We start from the raw sequence: 24,190 nt of genomic DNA, 5'->3' as shown, positions 1-24,190 counted from the left end.
AGCAACTTTTAAATCTCCGTGGGATTTGTCACTAGCTTTTAACCCACTACTATTGTGGTGATTCAGACCTTAATCCCTTCCCTAAACTATTACAGTGACTGCCTAATTGGCTTTCTGTGCGCCAGTCATCCCTTACTCTACTCAGCATTCAATCTCACGCTTGAAAATTTGTATTATTTTTTTAAAAACGTTTTCATTTATGGGGCCACACCCACTGTTGCTAGGCTCCACTTCAGGGTTTTACATATGCAAAGCTTTTGCTCTGCCAATTGAACCACATCCCTTTACATTTTTTTAAGAAAATATGAGTAATGACATCACTCCCATATTTTAGGACTTTTGATAATTTCTTTACTGCCCCAAGCATAAAATCCAAATCCCTCAGCTATCAATCAAGATTCTTCTTGATATAGCTACCTTACCGTCATGTTCATCCCACCTCACACTATCCCTTTTAACCTTTATAAACGCCAAAGTGGATTTTCCTGGCTGGTGGGCTCTTGAAAAAACTCAGAAGATTAAAAGTTAGAATTTATTGTACAGATAAAATAGATAGGTCTGGGTCCTTCCCCAGATTTCCAGGCCTTTCCTTTATCCATGAATAACGTCAGCAGTCCTGTCCTTGATGTTGCCCCATCTGGTGAATGACCTCCCTTGCCTCATCCCACACAGTCTACTTGCCTCCCATGATTGATGAACAGATCCTGACCCTGCGTCACTCTCTATCCCATGTATACTTTCCTCAGTCTCCAGCGATGGCCACATGCACCCATGATCCTTGTGCTCTGTACCTGTTGCTGGGCCTCCCAACTGTACCCCAGTCATTCTGTCCTGGCTTTCCTGACTCTGGCTATGGCCTTGTGCGTGTGGGTGAGTCTCCTGTGCTTAGGCATCTTGTCACTACCTGGGCATAGAAGAGAGGAAGATGCTGGTTCAGGAAAAGAAGAAGAGGAAGAGAAGGAGGGAGAGGAAGAGGGAAAAGAAGAGGTAGAGGGAGAGAGAGAATGAGATGGAGTTGCCATCCCATTATCTATTTTGATTGACTACCTGTTCCATAAGCAAATTTTAAAGTGACCAACTAAATTCACCTGGCGCTGCTCCCTTCTGCTGTATAACCTTTGCCTCTTTTCTCCTTCTGGATGCCTAAGAAATATGTCAGTCTTCTTCCTTGGCCAACTCAAGTCTTCCTTGAGAGCTCAACTCAAACTTCAGCATCTCAAATAAAAGAAACCAGCTTCAAAGTTAGATGTTAAGTGAAGGAAAGGAAAAGCAGTGGGATAGATGGGTAGTGGAAGAGAATTAAGCCCTCAAGGGCTCTTAACATTCAGAGATCAGGAAGGGCCCAGCCCAAAAAGACTGAGAAAGAACAAACAATGAGGTGGGAGGAAAGACAGGAGGGTGAGATGGATGCCAACTGAAGAGATGTGTCAGTAAGAGCTTGATAATTGGTGCCAAGAGTCCCTGAGCAGTAGTAAGATGAGAACAACTAAGAATTGGATTTGACAACCCAGAGGTCACTGTGACCTTCCTACGTCAGTTTTCAGTGATGTAAGGACAAAAGGATGATTGGCTTGGCTTCATGAGATCGAAATAAGGAAGTTGTTGATGTCTGTTGACTGAGTGAAGCATCAGGTGCTTGAAGACATGGTGTCTTAGGATTCTGTAATTGATCAGGAAGAAGAGATGAGTTATTTTACATGCTTAGAATTTCTGGAAGATTTCCAAATAAAAACAAGGGTGAAATATTGTAGTGCAAAACTCTTCTGAGGTGTCAGGGGAATTCAGAGTGGGATTACCAAGGCTGGAGGCATAATTTAGGGAAGATTCAATATGAAAGCTGGAGTGCTTGCATTTTATCTCCTGCTAACCCCAGTCTTAAAGGCTCTCATGCAGTACCCCTCCGAGATTTCAGAGAAGAGTTCTCCCTGCAGGGAAGTGTGTAGGTTTTTCCAGAGACAATCTTCAAACATCTCTTGCCAGTGAAGTTGCTGTTAAGAAGCCATCTGGAGGCTGGGCCACACCAAATCTGAATGATTGAGAAGAAGCAAATGGGAAGAACAAGACTCATCCTGCATAGTGTGTTTGAAAGTGCAGTGCTTGGAAGTATTTCTATAGAAAAAAAGTTTAGCCTGAAATGATAATGGAAACGATAATGATAATGATCTCAAATGGGCTTTGAGACCACCTCTGTTGGGTGAATAGTTACATTGTTCTTACTTGTTATCCACTCCCCTACTCCCAGAACAGAACCATGATGAAATTTTGAAGGTACAGACCTTGAGAGCTGGAGAGATAGTTCAGGGGTTAAGTGGTAGCCTTGTATGTGGCTGACATAGTTTGATTTCCAGCACTGCCTATTGTTTCCCTCTGAGCACTGCCAAAAGTTGCCCTGAATATAGAGCCAGGAATATATATCTTCACCTTCCCAAAATGCTATAGACCTTGAGTAAACTGAATCCAAGTTTTGATCGTGTATTGTTCCCTGCATGACATTCCTCAAATAGGCAGTTTCAAAAGACACTATGGTACAGATACCATGTAGAGTAAGTTTCTACTTAAAAGTCTAAGGATAAGGCTAGGACACGTTTTCCAGTGCTGTGAAATAAAGACAGGCAGAATGTTTTCACAACTTTCTATCCTATCCCATTTCCCATAGAGGCCCAACTGCCTCAGGTCCTTTCTTGGTCTGTCTGTGGTTGTGCCAAAAGTATGCCCCCTTCCTGAAATAACCAGGGGCCCTTCTTAACAGGTACAGATCTGGAGTTCATTAAAGCTTTCCTCACCTTCCGACAACAGTCAGTTCCCCCTCTCCATCTCCAACCACTTCATGTGTTATTCCCCCTCTTACCAAGCTGGCCTATAGCTGCTTTGCACACCAGGCTCCTTCCATAGGCTGTTTCCTGAAGCCAGTCATTTCATCTTCTATTTTTATCTTTTGCATCTAGAATGTGCATTGTACATTTAGAACAATCTCTGTAGAATGGATATAGGAAGGCTTGAGAATATTAATGAGTGAATAAATGAGGGAATCAATACATTAATAAAAGCAAAGGAAAAATGGGACTCATCCCCTCCCCCCACCATGAAAGCAAGTAAAAGCATAAAACTGTTTGTGATTTTACATATGCACAGAATTTGTACTTGTCATAGTGCTTTGCAGATCCAATTGGAACAACAAGATTATTGTAGCATTCTGCATATGAAGAAGAGAGTGAGACACGTAATTAACTTCTAATGCATGTGGCACAAGATGGTGAGAAGCATGCCAGTTAACATACAGTTGAGCGTTGGGTACTGCTTGGGTTTGATCTAGATTTGGGAGAGATGTTCGATGTACAGAACTTTTAAATTATTCTTTCTTTTCAGACAAGGTACTTTTCAGTTTAAAATTTAAGGGCTAGGTATCCAGTGCAGTAGCTTCATAAACACATTTATCTAAAACCTGGTTCCCTCCTGTAGAAAAAAAAAGTGGAAAATAAACCAGCGATGACACCTCCGAAATGGAAGCTTCATTAAACTCACATGCCTCAGCTTCTTTCATGCGTAATTTGTAAAATGATAATGGCCTCTACTAGTATTTACATTATCAACATGTTGCAACTGTAAATTAGATAGTATAATATTGGTTATAATGTCTTCTTTGAAAGATAACCATTATACGCAAATGAGGTATTATTATTTAGTTTGTCCCTTTTCGATCTTGTTAAATGAGAATTAGATGAAAACTCTGCTTTAAGCAATACCCAGTGCAGTGGGTAAATGATTATTGACTTGGATGAAATGAAAAGAAAAAAATCTTCAGCTGAAAACTCAGTTTAGCTAGCCTGAACACAAGGCAAAATATTGTATTTAGCATAATGTTTACCCCTTTCCTTTATCTCCTCTGCTGTAATCACAAACTGAAGACAGTTGAGCCTTTCAGTTGAAGTTTTAGAACATAAATATCCAATAATGATTACAATTTAGAAGTAATGCTTGAAGGACTCAAGCCGTGCAGCTGTTTGTGTCACTGATTTGGGGGCACAGATGAACCATGTGAGGCCTTTGCTTCAACTCTTAGTTCCCAGGCTCAGGCTATAGCTATGACTACAGCCTCTTTAGGTTAGTTACTGCTGATGCCTCTTCACTCTCCAGGAGCATTGGCCAGGGCAGAGATTTCTGGGCTAATTCTTGGGATACAGGGCTATGATGGCAAGAGAGGAGAAAGGGTAGATATCAGAAAGGTTAAGGGAAAAACACATTTCCATTGTAGGCCATGACTAACAAAGGCAAATGTTACCCAGCAATCAAGCTGGGACATATTTATGCTACAACCCAGTATACAAACACCAAGGAGATAGTTACGCAGGTGGGCAAGAGCAAGATTATCGGAAGCAGAAATCAGGTCACATGAATTGGGAGGTCATAAATGGACCCCAACGAGTGTAGACATGTGTCGTTTTCAGGATGGATGATATCACCTCTAGATTTTCATCACAAAGGAAGCGAGGGAGAACAGGACTGCCATAGTGGATTCCACACTCCCTCACTTTGTCGCTCAGCTGGCTATATGACAAGGCTCTGAGTGTGGGATACAGGGTTATGATGACAAGAGAGGGTGTGGGAAGTAAGACTTTTGGAATTGCTGTGATGTCAGATACTTCTCTTTGTCCTGTGAAGTGCATGAGACCTGACACAGCACAAGGTCTCATGCACTTCACAGCACAAAGAGAAGTATCTGACTCTGTTGTTGCCTGTTGTGTGCTGGTGATTTCTAAGCCTGTGCCCTTAACTGCTTCTCTGTGTATGTTCCCCTTACATTGCATACTAATACCACCAAGGCTAAACTCAATTCCTTCTCCATCAAGTCTCCGCTCTTTAGTATGTGCATATTTGCCTCCCTAGTGAACCATGCCACTGGTGGTCCAGTTGTCGGAGCCAAAAACTCTCTGTACAGCAGTCTTGACTTCTCTCCCTTCCAATCTCCAACATTCTGGCCATCACAGACTTCAGTAGATTCCATCTCCTCCATGACACAGCTTGTATGTTTCTGAGTTGTTTAGCCCTCCACTTTCTGTTCTACTCTCATCACTAACGATGCTGTCTCAACTTGGCAGAACTGTTTTCAGTACTCAAACACTCAACATGTGACCATTTCTGTCAACTCTAAAATGTGCACCTGCTTGGCCTTCACTTGGAACAGCCTTGCCCCATCTCTTTCGTTAACGACATCCATCACACCTTGTAAATAAATCTCTATGGAGAAGTCACAAACTCCCAGTTCCTCCAAAGTCTGGGTCAGATGACCCTTCTTGAACTCTCGGGACATTCCAACAAGGCACTCATTGCTGTAATCAGAACTACTTTCCTTTTTCTGTTTGGCCTTCTGCTGCCCCTCCATAGACAATTACCATGTTCATCTTATTTACCTTTAGATTCATTGCAGACGCAAAGCATTTGATACAAAACAGATAGTGAATGAAGAATGCAATAGACATGTTCAATATATCATAATATAAAGTAAGTTTCCAGGCCAGGAATGTCCCTCAGTGGTAGAGAACATGTTTTGCATATTTGTATATACCATATTTCACCAATAGTGGCTGCCACTACACAATAATTGTACTGTTTTTTTCAGTACAAAAATTTATTTATCACCCAATTATTGTAGACCATTTTTTAAAAGCATCACCCAATTATTGTAAACTATTTTGGGACCAAAAAATTAGCATAGAATATGCAACAACTATATGGTGAAATTTGGTACAAAGACCTGGATTTGATCAATAGTGTCCCAAGCAAATGTATATAATCCAGCCAGAAAATGAAGTTAGGATTTTATTAAGATTTGTCAAATTTCCCTAATAGCAAAAAAAAGAAAAAGAAAAAGATTTGAAGATTATCTAGAACTATTTAGAAAAATTAGATTCCACATTAGAATGCAGAATAGATAGAAGTTAACTGATAGATTTCAAACTTGTCTTATTTGGGTTTCCTTTGCAGAGTTCAGTATCCAGACTCTTTGAGCTGTGTTCTTGGGGGTCATGTGTTTCATCCTACTGCCTTTCCATAAATTATTGGATTCATAACTCACTCCATACTTGATAACATGGGGATTGGAATAAGGTGAGTGTAAGTTTTTTGTTTGTTTGTTCTCTTCCTCTATTATTCAATTTCCCAACACATGCCATATTTGAGGAGCAATCATTCTAAAATTCTTCTCTCTGGAGACTTCATCAGGAGTATAACTTCCCTGCTTGTGTGTGCCCATACACTCCCACCTGCCAATCTTGGAATGGTGTTTTCATGGGAGAAGGTGTTGGAAGTCTTCTGGGGAATTATTTCCTTTCAAATGTTCTTGTTTTTGGTTTCATGAATTCTTGATCGGTTTTCTACCCACGTCCCCTTAATATGATCTATACCAACACAAGAGAGTTTTGAGAAAACAGAAAAATGGCCTTCTCTGGGTCAGATATACATGGAGAATGTGGTTGGTGCATGAGGCACTGGTATTTCAAAAGAAACTCAGGAGTCAGAGATATCGTTCAGCACTAAATCATATGCCTTGTATGTTTAACACCTTGGGTGTGATCCCTAGTACTGAAAAAAAAAACCAACCTTAAAAAGTACTTGACTTTAGCCACTGTCACCGTCAACTTTCTTTAGCCCCAATCTTGATGAAATTTTTATTCATTTTGAAAGACATAGGATTGGAGCTAGAAAGATAGTACCAAAATTAGGTACTTGCCTTGCCTGTGGCTGACCCTGGTTCACTTCCCAGTAATGACTGAAGTGACCCCTGAGAACTGCCAAGTGTCACCTCCAAACCAAAATAAATAAAAGTTGTAGCATTATCTTCTTGTATGTTCTTTACCTCCTCTACTAGAAAGCCAACTTCATAAGGACAGGGATTGTTTCATTTGCCACTATAAACTCAGGACTTGAGATAGTACCTGATCATTGATAGGCACTCAGTAAATATTTGCTCATTGCATTATGTCACTTAAGAAAAAGTTTATGATGCCAGGTTTCTAGGAAACTAAAGCAAGTGTGGCTCACAGCCTATTCACTTTTCCACTTTCACTGGTGATTAAAATGATACCATTGATGACAAGCTGAGAAAATCTACAGATGACACAGGACACGGAAGGACAAAAATTGAATTGGGTAATTCAATCAGGACTCCTCCCTCAAAGCCAAATCCCTGCAAAACCTAATAGTGAATCATATCTAATAACACAAAGTCTAATGGAGGCCAATATAGAGTGGTCCCCCAATTCCATTGTTTAAGGACAAGTTGGGGATGGGATGCTCACAGTTGATTGTGAGTAGATGATGAAGCAACTTGACCCTCCCCCCACTCCAAATCCATTGTTTGTTGTATTATCACTAGTGCATACCAGTTATCAGGCCCCATTTCTTCTTCTTCTTCTTCTTTTTTTTTTTTTTTTTTGAATTCTGATCTTTATTCTTAAAGCAGGAACTATGGTAAAAAAAAAAAAAAAGATTATTCAAGGACCTGGGGTGTGGCTCAAGTTATCTGGCTTACATGTGCGGCAGCCCCAGGTTCCTTTCAGGACTGCCTCCCCATGGCCCGCACCCGTAGCAGTGTACCCCACCACAATTAAAAAGAAAAAAAAGAAAAAGTCCATTCAAGAAAGGTAAAAAGAAACATAAGATATCTGGTCAACTGTGTCATATAAACTTGATGACAGGATTTAAGATGGTGAGTGGGTATGTTATGGGTCCTCAATTGCCTTCAGAGTTAGAATGGCTTGTCCACCAAAGAGAGTTTTGATTTCTTCTGCCTAATCCCAGATGATAGATTAAGGGTCCATGAGTAGCAAATGTTACCGTGTATAGTCAACCCACTGGAATTTGTCAATAATTAAATGTACCCAGCAAACAGGTGGACACGTCCTGGAGGTAGTAAAACCTTGATGGTATTCAAGCCTGGCATTCATGCACCGTATGCTGGGTATATTTGTGGTAGAAGTTTGAACCCTATGGTGAGGAGTTAAATTAATAGCAATAACCAATACATACTGAGTGCATATTATGTGCTGCCATAACAGATGACTTTTGATGGGGATCATTGTTTTATTTTATTTTATGTTTGGGGCCACACCTAGTAGTGCTCATGGCTTACTCCTGGCCCTGTGCTCAGGAATCACTCCAGTACAGAAGAGGACCATATGGGATACCCAGGATCAAACTTGGGTTGATTGCATGAAAGATAAGCCCTATTGTTCCAATCAGGGGGTCATTTTTCAAATATTCACATCAAACCCTCTTGCTCTCTCTTACATATGGGAAAAGTAAATAAAGCTTAGAGGCCTTTCCTAACTAGTCATTAGCTTATCCCTTGTACAAAACAGGGAAAGGATTTGGGTTTAGGCAGTCAGATCCCTGACCCTCATTAATCTCTAAGGTCTCTCATAGTAAAAAACAATTCTTTCACATCCTGAGATTCATTTCACTGATGAAGTAATTCAGCCAACAAGTTTACTATCTCTGGCGGTAACTCATTCCATAATCATTAGGTTCTTTTGAAATAGTACAGAGGGTCTAAATTAGCCTGGGCACTTCCACTTGTGGTGTACCATATGGTGTCCCATATAGGACCAGGTACACTGGTGCTTAATGATTATTTATCAAGTCAGAGGATGAGTGAATATAACGATGTAAGATTGGCTGCATTAAAAATGACAGAATCTCAATATATTGTGCCAGAGACAAAACAAGCACATTTCTGGGTGGTCCTACTGAGAGTACTTGGCAAAAATACTCTATCATTCTGGAAAAGGCCTTGAGAATTCCTGCTCTGTCATTTGAACAATATTCATTTAAACAAATATTTATTGAGTACCTATCCTGTGTCAGGTATGTCCAACGTGCAGAGGGCGCAGAGGTGAATCAGAGGATGCACTGTTAGTGGGAAGATGGACAGGTAAGCTAATTCTTATGATGCAGTGTGATAAGTGCTATAGGAGATGTGCGCGTGTGTGTGCGTATGTGCGTGTGTGTGTGTGTGTGTGTGTGTATGTATCTTTGTGTCTTAAGATGCATAGCGGAGAAAAAAGAAGTACTACTTGGTTTGAGGTGTTTTCTGACACCTGAATATACTTTTTAAGTGATTGTTGTAAATGTTAAGAGAGTTTATTTGGTCTCCATAAAGACCAAGTAGAGGCTCTGACTTCTTTGGAGAGAACATAAACAGAGTCTTCTGGAAGTTGGGTGTATTCCCCAATGTCAGGCTAGCAGTCATAATCGCTAACATTTATTGAGGATTTAGGATACTCTGTTTAAAATACTCAGTGGTTAAGGTTCTGTTCTAAACCTTTTAAAGACATTCAATCTTCACAATCCCATGTGATCACTCTTGATATCATGGATATTTTACAAAGAAGAAAACTGAGGCACAAGAGATCAATAATGCCTCAGGACACCTTGCTAGAAAGTGGAGAAACCAAGGATTTTCACCTATGCTTTCTGGCTTTTGCAGGCACACTTACCCACTGTGCTAAATTGCCTTTAACTGGTTCCCTGTAGAGCTGGAATTCACACCTGGATTCTGATGCCAAGTTTAGCTTTCTTTTCCTGACCTTGCTCTTTAAGCAATATTGCCTCCAAATGAAAAGAAATCATGTGTATGGAGATGAAGAAACAAGTGTGTGGGTCAGACATTCATGGAAGTGTTTGGAGAGAGGTAGAATAAAATCTAGACTATGCACTAACACAATCAGTGACAAGCTTTTTCTCTGTTCTACAGAGAATTTTCAGGACAGCCAGAATTTAGTCTGTTATTCTCCATGCCAAAAATATGGACTGTAGTGATTATTTATTTATTTATTTATTTATTTCATACGAACTAGCCACCAACTTGGGAGCCTCTTAAGATCTAGTCTAGGTTTTTCTAAAGACAACGCAATGTAAAACACTAAGAATGAAAGAAATTGCATTCAATACCTTATATAAGAGTGAGACTGGAGAGACAGAGAAATTAAATATAAAATTGCTTAAATTGTCCAGGCTTTCTCTCCAAAGTAAAAAAAAAAATTCTTAGACTGAAAAAATATCGTGACTTAATAACTAAATGAGTTTGGTTCTGTGGCAATCTGAGAATGAATTAGTTATTAAAATGAATGAAGTGGGTTACCCGTCCTTCAGTAATCACTACTTCACCTAAAGTGGGACTGACGTAAGTAATCAAACCTTTCACTTTTGTAAAATATTCCACTCCCTTAATTTTAAGAGATTTGGTACATTTAAAAATAAACTGGAGGTGTAGAGGTGAAAGGTCAACATAGTTTGATATTCTTTCTTCAAAGCAGGTGGTGTTTGGGAAGGGGGTGGTTTGATGTTTGGTGTTTTGTTTAGTTATTAATGGAGACTTAGCACATTCAACTGATTATCTCAGCCTTTGTGTTTATGGATTCCTACTTTCTTGGCTTTGGGTCTTGGAAACATTTGTTTTGATGGTGGCAGGAGAGTTAGTCATGTTTTATTTTTGTTGTTCCTATTTATTTTTAAGATCCTTTAATTCAAGTCCCCTCACACCGTACCGTGTAACCTATATTTATGTCTCACACATAAAATATTCCTAGTGGGCATGCTTGAGCAAACTTATAGGGATAATCCATTTGATTTCTAGTTGATGCCCATCAGAATGATTCTCTTGTGTTAATAGCTGAAACAAGGACCGGCTTTAGAAAATTCTGTTTGAATTTTCAACTGCATCAAGCACTTCACCTGTGAAATTTTAAGATTCTTAGATACAATATTTCTAAGTTACCAGGTAGCCAGAGTCTTACAAACATAATTTTCCTTTTATCACTGAGTCTACAGAAATTAGAAACTTCTTTACTAACATATTCCATGACGTAATTTTGGCTGAAGGTAATTTTTTTTAAACCCACTTCCCAAACAAATGGGATTTCTTGAAGTCCATAGAATGAATGGGTGGAACAGACCGAACTGGACTGGTGTTTTGAATGTTACCTCTAATTAGAACTTTCAGTATTTCAAACGTGTCATTTTCTAAAGTTGAGGTTTTTCATTCTTAACTTTGAGCTCATTCGGATGAAACGAGTGACCCTGGTCGGAAGTATGCCAAGAATCAACTTTCTCGGGTTGACCTTTAATCTGTTGTTCACCAAATAATAATAATAATAATAACAACCCAAAAATACAGTTTATTATTCCCAGGCTTAAAGATGTTAGAACTTTCTTTGTTCAAAGACCAGATAGCAAAGTGTAGTGGCCGTTTTGCTGTTGTGAAGAACCCATTCTGCTATCGCTCCATCTCGCTCATGCTTCCTCATTGGTTTCATCATGAACAGAACATATATTGGCTTGCTGCTCCTCAGAGGATAAGGAATAATTTCCCCTCCTGTGTGCCATCCAGTGTGGGGGAGGCAGAGAACTCAATGGTACAAACAGCCTTCGAACTGGACCTCTTTATAGAAAGAGGTCCAGTCCTATTTATTACGCATAGCTCAAGGACGGGCACAAGGCACAGTCATCAGGAATCCATAGCCCAAATATGGAAACGAAACAATTGCGATTGCAAAAACAAGTGCAACTGCAATTGCTACTCTTCAGTTTACTCTTTCATGGGATTATTGTCCCTTACAATTGCAATTCCATAGGAAGTTATTTAGCACAAAGCTGGGTACATAGTTGCAGGTGTGGATTGGATTTAGAAGAAGCTTTGGCGATAGATCCAGATTGATACTTTGGTTCTAGACAGTTGGGTTTTTTGGATTGTTTTTCCATTTTGTTGTTCCTTTGTTTGTTTGTTTTGGGGTCACACCTAGTGGTGCGGTGCTCAGGGCTTAGTCCTGGCTCTGCACTCAGGGATCACTGCTGGGGGTATTTGGGGCACCATACTAGGTGCCGGAAATCAAACCAGGGTCTGCCGCATGCAAGGCAAGTGCCTTGCCCACTGTACTATCACTCTGCCCCCTCTAGATATTTGTTAAATCAGGAAATTTCATTTCCAAATGAAAAACTATCTAATAATGACTTTGTTTTGACGTCTACACTGAGAACACATTATTACTTGAGTGATGATTTGTTAATATGTAACAGAAACGAACTGATTTTCCGGCAGAAAGTTCCCTGTGAATACAAGAAGGAAAAATTAGATACATGATATCGATTTTCAAGTAACTGTAGGGACAGTTATTTGTTTATAGAACAGTCAGATGATAATGTCAATATTATAGGTTCATGTGTTATGACAAAACATTTGTTTTTATATGTTGGTTTTAAAATTTCAGATTTTCTTATAATTTGAAAAAAACCTGCAGTGCTTTGATTTAAGTATCAGTATGCTAAAAATATGCGTTAACTATTTTATTCATTAATTGTATCTCCTGTCGTGGTTTTACGTTAATTTAGATCATGCCAAAGGACTGATTAAAGGTGTTTGCACGCTCTGCATTTCAGAATTTAGGGGAGCACAGCAAGACTCCCCCAACCCATTTAATTGAGTAAAAGAATAACTCTCCCGAGTAGCCAAGAACTAGCGCCGTAGTAAAATTACAAGAAAATTTTGTTAAGGAATCTTTTCCCCTCTGCCAGTTATTTGACCAAAAGCTGAGGTGCAGAATTTCAGCACAAAGGTGACTTTGGAGGAGAAAGTTTGTGCCAAACTGGATCAGTTGTTTTTCTGTTATGTAAGAAGGGGGGGTGGGGGAATTAACTGTTTACTCTAAGCTATAAATTTAAGATTCTCCTGTTACACCAAATGACAGAATTTCAAAACCTCAAGCTTTAGGTTGTATTTTTATTATCTGTGCCTACTCAAAATGAAATACAATTGGATATTAAATAATTTTGCCAATTATATTTGAATAGTACAAAGTTACCTTATTCACTGTCAGAAGTGAAGTCTACAATTGTGAAAATGATAGTTAAACAATTAAAATATTTATTTTAAAATACCTATTTCCTGATTATATATAATGTGTCAGTATAAGAACACAGAATAAGAAGTAGAATCAAGATGACAAAATTCACCAAGTCACTCACAATTCTATCATCCAGAGATAATTACCATTAACATCTTGTTTTATGTCCTTACAGCAGATTTTATATACACATATACATAAAACTTATACCAAAATACTCATTGCATATGATTGCATGTTCTTGGATTTTATAGAAAATTTAAAACATCATAAAAGTAGACGAAGAATCATAATGAACCCAACTGTCCATCGACCCAGCCTGGCCAACCCATCAGTACTGTCTTCCTTTTTTCCACAAATATTATCTTAAAGCAAATCCCAGAAATTGTGTCATTTCACCCATAAACTTTTAAAAGACAAGGATTTTCTAAACATAACTATCATCACATCCAAACAATAATGTTTTGAAAACATGAAATACGAAGTCAGTGTTAAAAATTTTCTGTTATTACAAAAATGCTATACATATTTTTATATTTTGTTTGAAGCAATTTTCAAATATAGTTCACATGCTGAGGATAATATGTGTCTATTAAATATGCACAGGTTCTATTGCAGGATTTCCTCCCACCCCACTGCAATTCATATGTTAAAGAAACCAAATGGTTTTCTCTGTAGCTATCCACAAAGGATAGGCTATTCTCATTGAATCCTCTTGGTAGCATTTGGCGTGTTTCTCTGTCTTCTTGTAATTCTGACACCTACCTTCAAGTTTTACTTTTTTTTTTTTTTTTTTTTTTTGCTTTTTGGGTCACACCCGGTGATGCTCAGGGGTTACTCCTGGCTCTGCACTCAGGATTACTCCTGGTATGCTGGGGGGGACCTTATGGGATGCTGGGAATCGAACCCGGGTTGGCCATGTGCAAGGCAAAAGCCCTACCCACTGTGCTATCTCTCCAGCCCCAAGTTTTACTTTTTAAAAGTGGGAAATGACAGTGTTTATATAAAGTGTCACGGTCACGGTCATGGTCCTCCCGTTGTTCATCGATTTTCTCGAGCCAGCCCAGTAACGTCTCCATCATGAGACTTGTTACTTTGGCATATCGAATACATCATGGGTAGCTTGCCAGGCTTTGCCGTGTGGGCGAAATACTCTCAGTAGCTTGCCAGGCTATTGGGAAAAAATTTACACATATAGGTCTTACATATTTCATGTAAACTCCAAAATATATTAACACAACTTGTTTTAGAAGTTTTATTAATGTCAGGTGAGACATGATTATTGCCATAACGAAATCCAAGTTGTTTTTTTTTTTTTTTTTTTTTTTTTGCTTTTTGGGTCACACCCGGTGGTGTACAGGGGTTACTCCTGGTTCATGCACTCAGGAATTACTCCTGGCAGTGCTTGGAGGACCATACGGGATGCTGGGAATCGAACCCGGGTAGGCCGTGTGCAAGGCTAATGCCCTACCCACTTTGCTATCACTCCAGCCCCCACAAAATCCAAGTATAAAATAAAATTTAATGTAATATGCGTTAGGTTCCAGAATTGAAAACATATATATGTAAATGATAATAATTTTTTTTTTTTTGCTTTTTGGGTCACACCCAGCGAAGCTCAGGGGTTACTCCTGGCTCTGCACTCAGGAATTACTCCTGGCAGTGCTCGGGGGACCATATGGGATGCTGAGAATCGAACCTGGGTTGGCCGTGTGCAAGGCAAACGCCCTACCCACTGTGCTATTGCTCCAGCCCTAAATGATAATAATTTTTAAAAATTGTATTAAATGGCTTTAATTTTCTTATTTACAAATCAAAATCATATAGTAATCACTGATTGGCTCATACTGATTTATTTTCTGATCATTCTGTTTGCCAGTTCTTAAAGTTTTGTTCGAATAAGCATTATAAAGTAAATTTGTTATGCGCCAAAGGGAACAGCTTGGGATTGGGGGAGAAACTGAGGATATTGGTGGAGCAAAGGTCATACTGGTTATGTTGTAACACTAAATGCTTGAAACAACTGTATAATGAACAACTTTATAAATCACGTAGTTTTTAATAAAAATTAATTAAAAAATTAAAGTAAAATAAAATGCTGTACCTACTTGAAAAAAATTAAAATGAGGACTGGAGTAAGACTGCTTTATAGGACATGGGTTTAACATGGATTTAACAATTAGGAAGTATACAGTATACAGTATACAGTATGGGTTTAACAATTAGGAAGTATACAGTATACCCGAGTTCAATTCCTCCGCCCCTCTTATAGAGCCCGGCAAGCTACCGAGAGTATCTCGCCTGCACGGCAGAGCCTACCAAGCTCACTGTGACGTATTCGATATGCCAAACACAGTAACAACAAAGACTCCAATGGAGATGTTACTGGGCCCGCTTGAGCAAATCGATGATCAACGGGAGGGCCTTTACCTTTACCTTTTACAGTATACAGTAATCTATTGTAGCTTGCAAACTGATAATATTTTATTGCTATTATTCATTGAGTTGATACTTTGACATATAATAGTGGTATCCAAATGAGTAATTATATTAACTTTGATTTTGTGCTATTTTATTGGTTTGGAGGTAACTAACACCCAGCAGTACTCAGGGCTTACTTCTGCTCTGTATTCAGGAATTATTCCTGGTGGTGCTTTGGGGACCATATGTGGTTCTGAGAAATGAATCCAGTTTAGGTACATGTAAGGCAAGCAATTTACCCATTGTACTGTCTCTTCATCCCTTGTATTTGTTTTAAAACAATTATTTGAACTCATTCATGGATGCATTCATAATGTATCAATACATCTTTCTAGTTATTCTTCTTAATGTAGCATTATCCCTATTTGGCCCATGGTGACATTTGCAAACCAATTCCTGAACAAGATTTTGAATGGCTCTTACAGTCTTTGATAGTGCTCCTGCTATTTGGTATAAGATGGTCTAGGCTCATCTTGTATAATTCCACACAGTAAAAATCTATTTATATTTAAGAGATGGTATATATAAATATGATACAAAACCATAGAACAGCAACTATTTATAATAGCAAAGCACTGGAAATAATCCAAATGTCCATTAATAGAGGTCAAGTTGAGCAAAGTTTGGTACATTCACACAATGGAGTTCTATGCAGTCATAAAATGGATTGCTGCATCTTCAGCTATACTTACCATTGTTGATCTCAGGATATATAGCATATAAAATATCAAAGGAAAAAAGAGTGAATCAGTATGGTACATTTATGTAAAAGTGTAGAAAAATTAATATAAATCTACACATATCCACATATTTCTATGTAAATACACATAAATATACTTATTTATAAATTTGCTTATATTAAAGGCCACTACAGGATAAATATTTCAAAATAATAGGTACCAAAAAAAATAATAACAGGTGCCTATCAGAAAGGAAGAGAGATTAAGGGAAAGGGATGTTGTCAAAAAATTAGATTTACTTGACTCTATCGACTTAGGATTTGATTTTTGAATCATGTAAATATTTTGTATAATTATAAAATATTAATTTTTAATGAAACTCTTAATTTAAAAAATCAAATTGCGTACCCAGCTGGAGGCATACAGAGAACCTTTTTGAATTACTTTGGCTACACCTTTCTAATGGGATATACTCTAAAACAAAAAGAATGTCAAAATATTTTTGGCAGGAGGGGGCACTCAGCAGTGCTAAGGGGCTATTCCCCGTTCCTTTATCCAGGATCATTCCTGGCAGTAGTTGGTATATGAGGGACTATATGACACTGGGGATGGAACCCAGGACTCCTGCATGGTCAGCTGTGTGCTTATCCCACTGAGCCATCTCTCTAGTTCCCATTAGCAATGTTTTATAGTTCTTGCCAGGGAGTTGGCTCAGTGAGCTGAGCACTTTGCAAGACCTGAGACGCAGGCGCAATCCCCAGCATCAATTGGTCCCCTGAGCCATCACCAAGAATGATTCCTGAGCACTGAGTGGGGGGAAGTAGTCCTGAGTACTTCCAATTGTAGCCCTGAACCAAAATCAAAGCAGCAAAGCATCATAACAAGTTTTTGGTATACGATGAGTATATATTCATATATATTTAGTACAGGTTTAACACCAGCTGTTTAGATATTTTTCTATTTCTGAACATTTGGTTGATTTCATTTCCTTAGATTCCATATTAACCATGAAGCATTATCACACATTACTTCTTCAGTTCAAGTCTTTATAAGTGGGATTACCTGATCAGAGAGTAGCGATGTATTTTTTAATTAGTTTCTGTTTATTTTATTTTTGCTTTTTGGGTCATACCCAGCGATGCTCAGGGGTTCTCCTGGCTCTGCACTCAGGAATCATTCTTTGCTGTGCTCAGGGGACAATATGGGATTGAACATGGGTCAGTTGCATGCAAGGCAAATGCCCCACCTACTGTACTATTACTTCGGCCCGGTAGTGATGTATTTAAGCTCTTGATTAGTACTGTCAAATTGCCTCTAGAGAGGTCTTACTAGGTTGCACACCAAGCAGCAGTGAAGGAAAATGTCTGTCTCACCTAACTATGTTACTTTTATGATGTTTATATTGACCAGTTTCTTCCAATATGGTCAGATAGAATTATTATTTTTTCTTTTTCTTGTAGAGAAAATTTAAGAATAACTACATTGTACTTAGACTGTATTTTTGTATCTATGGTATGACTAAAATTGCAAATCAACAAAGATTAGAATGCCTATACCAAACTAAATGTATTACATATAATGAATGTGTAGAACTGTCAGACTTTAGTTGCAAACATTTATTTCATGAAGGTATTTGGATATTCATTTTTATAATTGTTTGGTTATTTGATAGCTACTTTGAAAATTGTTAGTACAGTTCATTTTAACCTTTGTAGAACTCATTATATGTGAAATTATAATTGCCAATCATAGTTTAGAAAGTTAACTCTGAAAACAGTAATTCTATGTCCTATATATATTCAACTTCAAATGAATATCATGAAAGTAAAAGAAAAACATATTATAAATTAAAATCATAGCTTGTTAGAGCTAGGGGTATCTTAAAGATCATCTGGTCTAACCTCTTCATTTCATCTTTGGGGAAACCAAGGAAACATAGTTTTATAACTTTCCAGAGGTTAGATAGTAAAATTGGGAAAAAGTGAGATAAAATCCAGAAATCATTAAATTCAACGTCCACCCCACATAGTTTCTCTGAATTAACTAAGCTTGAAGACAATGTGCAGAAACAAAAAGAAATAAGACTGTGGGTGTCTCCCTTTGAAATTCTGTTATTATTCTGTCTTTCCAATAAAAAAATTTCTTAGGAAATCAATTCAAACCCATATTACAAAACCAGGAAGATATTAGGAAATATTAACAGATTCTGATATATTGAAGTTATAAATAAATATTCTAATAGTAGGCATTTATAGCAGTCAAAATATACAACATCTGGATTACATGCATGATGCAATTCATTGGTCATATTTCATTGAACTCAAACAATAATCTCAAGCAAGCGAGGTTATGTGACATGCTCTAAGTAGTGACGTCACAAATGTGAGAGCAGAAATGGACCTGGCATTCACAGGCACAGTGAATTGTTTGAAGTTTCAAGCCTCCTAGGTGCATTTCATTGCTCCCAGGATTGCTGAAATTGTCTGTTTCTCCCAGCTGTTTTCTTACAGGATCAAAGTTTCCACTTTAGAAATCTATTTATTCCAATATGGTGGAATTCCTTAGCACAAACATTCCTACAGATGGTGATTCTAAATCCTTCAACTACTAAAGATGTAAATGTTTATTTCTCATGGGCAATATGGATAGAACTTCCACTTCATTAGGTCGATAGAGGATTTAACAAGGTCCTTGCATCCATTTTTTCAGTAGGATACCTGGCACTATTCTACAAAGTAAACTACTTTTGCTATCATCAACTATTATTATTATCATCAATAAAAAGTAAAGGCCCTCCCGTTGATCATCGATTTGCTCGAGCGGGCCCAGTAATGTCTCCATTGGAGACTTTGTTGTTACTGTGTCTGGCATATCGAATACTCTCGGTAGCTTGCTGGGCTCTCCGAGAGGGGCGGAGGAATCGAACTCGGGTCGGCCATGTTGGCCGCTTGTAAGGCGAACGCCCTACCACTGTGCTATCGCTCCAGCCTATTATTAGTTATTAACAATATCATTGTTAATCTTTCCTGCTGACCTCTTTTTAAGTCAAAAGCTTGCGGAAAGGGGGTCGTCTATCATCCCAGAGGCTAGTGACTCATCAGATTTTTTTCTCCTGCCAGGAGAGCAGAAGGGTAATAAAGCACAGCTAAGGAATAGTTGAAGATAATGGAAAAGAGAGGTGGGAGCAGCCCAGAGAGAACTTAGAGCTATTTTCCTGCAAACTAGTTGGGGTAAGTTTATTGAACAGTTCATTTGAAGTCTAGTGCTCTTTGCAGGGACGCTATCATCTTATACTTCAGGGGCTACTGGGACACAAAGAAGGACCCTTTTCATAGGCTGTGAGACAGCCTGTCTATCCCTGCACAGGGAATCCCAGTTTCCAAGGCACCGTGCACCATGGCCACTTGCCTATTTGTGCATGCTGGTGAAACCAGGCAAACACTTCTGTTTACTGTGCCTGGCAGCTGGCCTTTTGCCACACAAAAATTTCTCATTGTACAGGTACAGGTCATGTATTTCACAATGTGAAGGATCTTACTAAGACTCTGTGTACACATTGCACTTCAAGATTCGGCAGCGTGCCATTTCCAAGGGCTGGGTCCAGTTGTGACTCAGAGGGAAGGTCTCTAGGTGGCCTTTGGGGGTGGGGGGGGGGAAGAGAGGGAACAGTCTCCCAGTGTTCCTCTAGCAGCCTCTCCTGATCTCAGAGCTTCCTATTTCCTTCTATCCTACCTTCTCCCTCTGGGCCGTGTATTTGATTTCCAGTATCTTTATTTCTTGCCTTTTGCATTGTCGTGAAAAGAATATCAACATAAGGTGAAGCAGAAAATGATGCAAAGGGTTATTCAGTGAAAGGTAGGCCTCACTCACCGCCCAGTCTTCAGTGAGATTTCTAGTCAGTTACCTGAGCTACTGCCCAGAAGTAACCAGCTTCTGTTCTGGGTTGAATGGGAGACTGACAGGCAAGAGTCCCACCTTCTAGTACGAGGGATGGGCCACCACCAATATCTATCAGTAAATGATCATGCAACAGATTAGAAAGTGATCACCAAAAATTGGGCATGAGAGAAGAGTGGTCTGCAGTGATATTTGAACCAAGTAGTGGAGCAAGAGAAGACTGGGGCTTTTCTATGGAGAGAGTTCTGCGGAAGAGCATGGCCAAGCAAAATTAACATGCCATGGGCACAAAGTTCTAAATATTTCTTTATTTAATGAACCCTTGTAAAGTATCAACCACGTTCTCCTGACCACACTAGCTATGTCTGGCTCTCTTCAGTCTTATAATGTGTCTAGAGGCACTCAGCATCCTTGTAAAGAGAAACTGAGGTACAGGAGCAGCTAGGAAAGTTTCCAAAAAAACTTTGTTTTTTTTTTTACTGTTCACTCACTTTGCTCAAGTCACAAAGTGAGTGAATAGTAAGACCTTGACTTTGCACACAGGTGGCATGCTGGGAGTTGGGAGCTGGGAGCTGAGAGTGGAGATTATTGTTTATGTATATATGTGTTTGTGCCTCTGGCTCATGGGTTTGGGCCCTCTTTGTAGTTCTTTTGTTTAATGCTAAAATGTAAAATAATTTTAATTTATGGGAAGGAAAGAAAAATGATGGGATGTTACAGATAATAGTTGAATCTGGAGATCTGGTTCAAGAGGAAGAGCACAAGCCTTGCGTGTCAGAGCTCTGGGTTAATTCCCTGGCACTGCATGGAGTCCCTCCAACACTACCAGACATAACTCTGGGGGTTCTTAGCCTATGTGGTGTGTTCCCCTCAACTGTATACACAAGATGACAGTTAAAGAAAATATTCTAATGAATAATAGTTTGTATACCATTGGTCTCTTCTCTTTTAATGTATTTGTGTATTGGTATTTGGAGGGGATACAAGGGCAGTGCTCAGAACTAATTTCTAGTACTGTGCTCAGGGATAACTCATGAGAGTACTCGGGGAACCACATACAGTGCCACAGATCAAATTGGGGTCAGCTACATACAAGGCAATTGCCTTAACATCTGTACTATCTATTTTTAAAGTCTTGAAAATACTTCTCTACTCTGGGACTCTGGCAGTATTTATACATATGGTCATGTTTTCCTATAACAATAAGTCAAATTTTTTAGCACAGCTGTAGGGCGTTCGCCTTACAAGCGGCCAACATGGCCGACCCTAGTTCGATTCCTCCGCCCCTCTCGGAGAGCCTGGCAAGCTACCGAGAGTATTCGATATGCCAGACACAGTAACAACAAAGTCTCCAATGGAGACGTTACTGGGCCCGCTCGAGCAAATCGACGATCAACGGGAGGGCCTTAACCTTAACCTTAACATTTTCTATCATATTCTCAATGTTCTATAACCTTTGCTATAATCTAATTCCACAATATTTCTATCATCTCAGAAAAAAACAAAGCCACACACACAAAAAATCCTTCAGACTTGTTAGTAATCACTCCTAAATCTTCCCATCCCCCATCTCATACCCTGGAAAACCACATTTTCTGTCTATTGAATTTGCTATTTTCTGACATTAATTTGTTAATTGGGATCATTTAATATAAATGGAAGTAGTAAAACATGTGACTTTTGTGATTAGTTTTTTTCGTTCTAAATATTGTTTAAAAATTTGTATCCATGGATTTTTTTATCAGCCCATTTCTTTTTGAACTTTTTTTTTTTGGTAGATGGTGGGCTATATTTGGTGATGTTCAGAGCTTACTCCTAGTTCTGTGCTCATGGATCAATCCTGGAACTTATAAGGTGCCAAGGATGAGACCAGGATTAGATGCTTTCAAAGCAAGCACTTAGTCCCTGTGCTATCTCTCCAGTCCATCAACCCTTTCCTTTTTTATGACTGAATAATATTTCCTTGTACGAATAGACCACATTTTGTTTATCCATCTGGCATCAGTTTAAGTCATTTAGTTTGTTTCCAATTTTTGGTTATTATGAATAATGCAGCTGTGCACATTTGTGAAGAGGTTTTTTGTGAACATGTTTTTCAAGTTATTGGGTTATATATGTGAACTCTGTGTTGTCTTATAAGTCAGTGTCGAGTATTTAAATGTATTGTCATCCCACTTCTTGAAAAGGTAAAGTTTAGGAGCATATAGTTGCTTTAGCAGATGCCTGTTTACATGAGAAGGTCAGTTTCGTGGTGGCACCTACTTATTAGAGTTTAAAATGGGCTGAAGCGATAGCACAGTGGACAGGGTGTGTGCCTTGCATGCAGCCGGGTTTGATTCCTCCGCCCCTCTCGGAGAGCCCGGCAAGCTACCAAGAGTATCTTGCCCACAAGGCAAAGCCTGGCAAGCTACCCGTGTCATAGTCGATATGCCAAACACAGTAACAACAAGTCTCACAATGGAGATGTTACTGTGCACGCTTGAGCAAATCGATGAACAACGGGAGGACAGTGCAGTGCAGACAGTGCAGCTGCTTTAGCAGAAGCCTGATTTACCTGAGAAGGTCAGTTTCGTGGTAGCACCTACTTGTTAGAGTTTCATGTGTCAATATTTGACCATCATTGGCACTCAGCAGATATATCCTCCATGTTACTTCTTGTGATCCCTTCAGATGACAGACGGAGAATAACAGAAAGTTGCCTTGAAGCGCCCTTGAGCAACCAGCTTCTCCAGTTATTCCTGAAGCACACCATATAGACAAAGCAAGTCTCAATGGAAAACTTTAAGAGGATTAAACAATTTTCTAAGAATAATACTAAAATAATATAGACTCCACACTTTTTTTTTTTTTAGCATTCACTGCATGCCTAACCTAATGTTAACTCTTTATAGCTTTTTTTCTACACCTGTATTCTTCAAAATGGGCACCATTAAGTGAAGCTTTCTTTCTTAGTTTTGGTTTTTAGGCCATACCTTGTAATGCTTAGGGATGATTCCTGACTTTGTGCTCAGGAGTGACTGCTTTGGTTTGTGGGCCAAATCCAGCAGTGCATGGGGGGGTGGGCAACCATCTGCAGTGTCAGGGACCAAACTGGGGTCAGCCACATGCAAAGCAAACACATAAATCTCTGTCCTATCTCTCAGGCCCCTACATGTAGCCCTTAAGTACTTAGAAAGTGGTTCATTCAAGTTGCAACAAGTTATATGTGTAAAATACATGTGAAATTTTTTAGGACAGTATAAAATAGAAATGTAAATATCTCACTAATATTTTTACACATTGAAATGATATTTGGGGAGCTGGAGTGATAGTACAGCAGGCAGGGCACTTGTCTTGAACACAGCCAACCTGGGTTCAATTCCCAGCACCCCAAATGATCCCCTGACCATGGCGAGCAGTGATACTCAGCTATGCTGAGCCAGGAGTAAGCTCTGAGGAGTAAGACTGGGAATTAAGAGTAAGTAAGGAGTAAGCCCTGAGAAGTGAGCCAGAAGTAAGCCAGGAGAAAGTCAGGAGTAAAAGTAAGCCCTGAGGAGTAAACCAGGAGTAACTAAGGAGGAAGCCCTGAAGAGTAGCTGGGAATTAATTGTTTTGGATATGCTCGGTTACTAAAATGTGTTTCACCTCTTTCTCTTTTTTTCCCATGCAGTTACTAGAAAAAAAATTAATTGTTTATGACTTGCATTTGTGAGTTGCATTATATTCTATTGTTCAGACTATTCTTCAGGGTAATTCGATCAGCTGAATGGTATTATCATCCCCACATTATGGGTGAGGAAATTGAGACTAAGAGAGCTTAAATAAGTTACTTGTGATCATACAGTTGTGGCTTAAGCACAAATCTGTCTCCAAGCCTGAATTCTTACCCATCACTTTATGCCATTTCCCTACAGTCCAGAAGTATAGTCGGGGAGTACAGATGGTCATGATCATTTCCTCTGGCAAAAAGCTCCTTGTAGTCTTTACCGTACAGTTCAAGAAAAATGAACCGTGTCGTTCTACAAGGTAGAATTTAGGCTGTAGTTGGGAACTGGCCTATGGGAAAGTTTCTTAAATACTGCCACTTTGTAAGGGGTTGGGGCTTCCTCACCAAGGATTGAAGGTAGATGAAACTACTTCACAGGTTGCTTTCATTTCTATGATCCTGTTTTACAATTCATGTCAGAATCACGGGGTCAGATACTCAGACACCACTCGGCACTCAGAGTGAGCTGGAGTAAGGAGAGTGAGTTGAAT

General features: G+C 39.1%; 1 protein-coding gene across 2 annotated transcripts in view; it reads left to right on the top strand.

Annotated features, from left to right (window-relative positions):
• Positions 1–24,190, top strand: part of MKLN1 (muskelin 1) — a 346,539-nt gene that overhangs the window by 20,041 nt on the left and 302,308 nt on the right. For both annotated transcript variants that reach the window (XM_056123894.1, XM_056123893.1), the window contains exons 2-3: positions 5,983–6,105; positions 8,863–8,929. In XM_056123894.1, the coding sequence (XP_055979869.1) occupies positions 8,922–8,929 (8 nt within the window). In that variant the 5' untranslated portion in view covers positions 5,983–6,105; positions 8,863–8,921. The remainder of the gene's footprint in view (positions 1–5,982; positions 6,106–8,862; positions 8,930–24,190) is intronic.

The sequence above is a fragment of the Sorex fumeus genome, unplaced genomic scaffold (assembly GCF_029834395.1).
Source record: "Sorex fumeus unplaced genomic scaffold, SorFum_2.1 ptg000048l, whole genome shotgun sequence".
Lineage (NCBI taxonomy): Eukaryota > Metazoa > Chordata > Mammalia > Eulipotyphla > Soricidae > Sorex > Sorex fumeus.
This window is presented reverse-complemented; position numbering and strand designations above follow the sequence as displayed.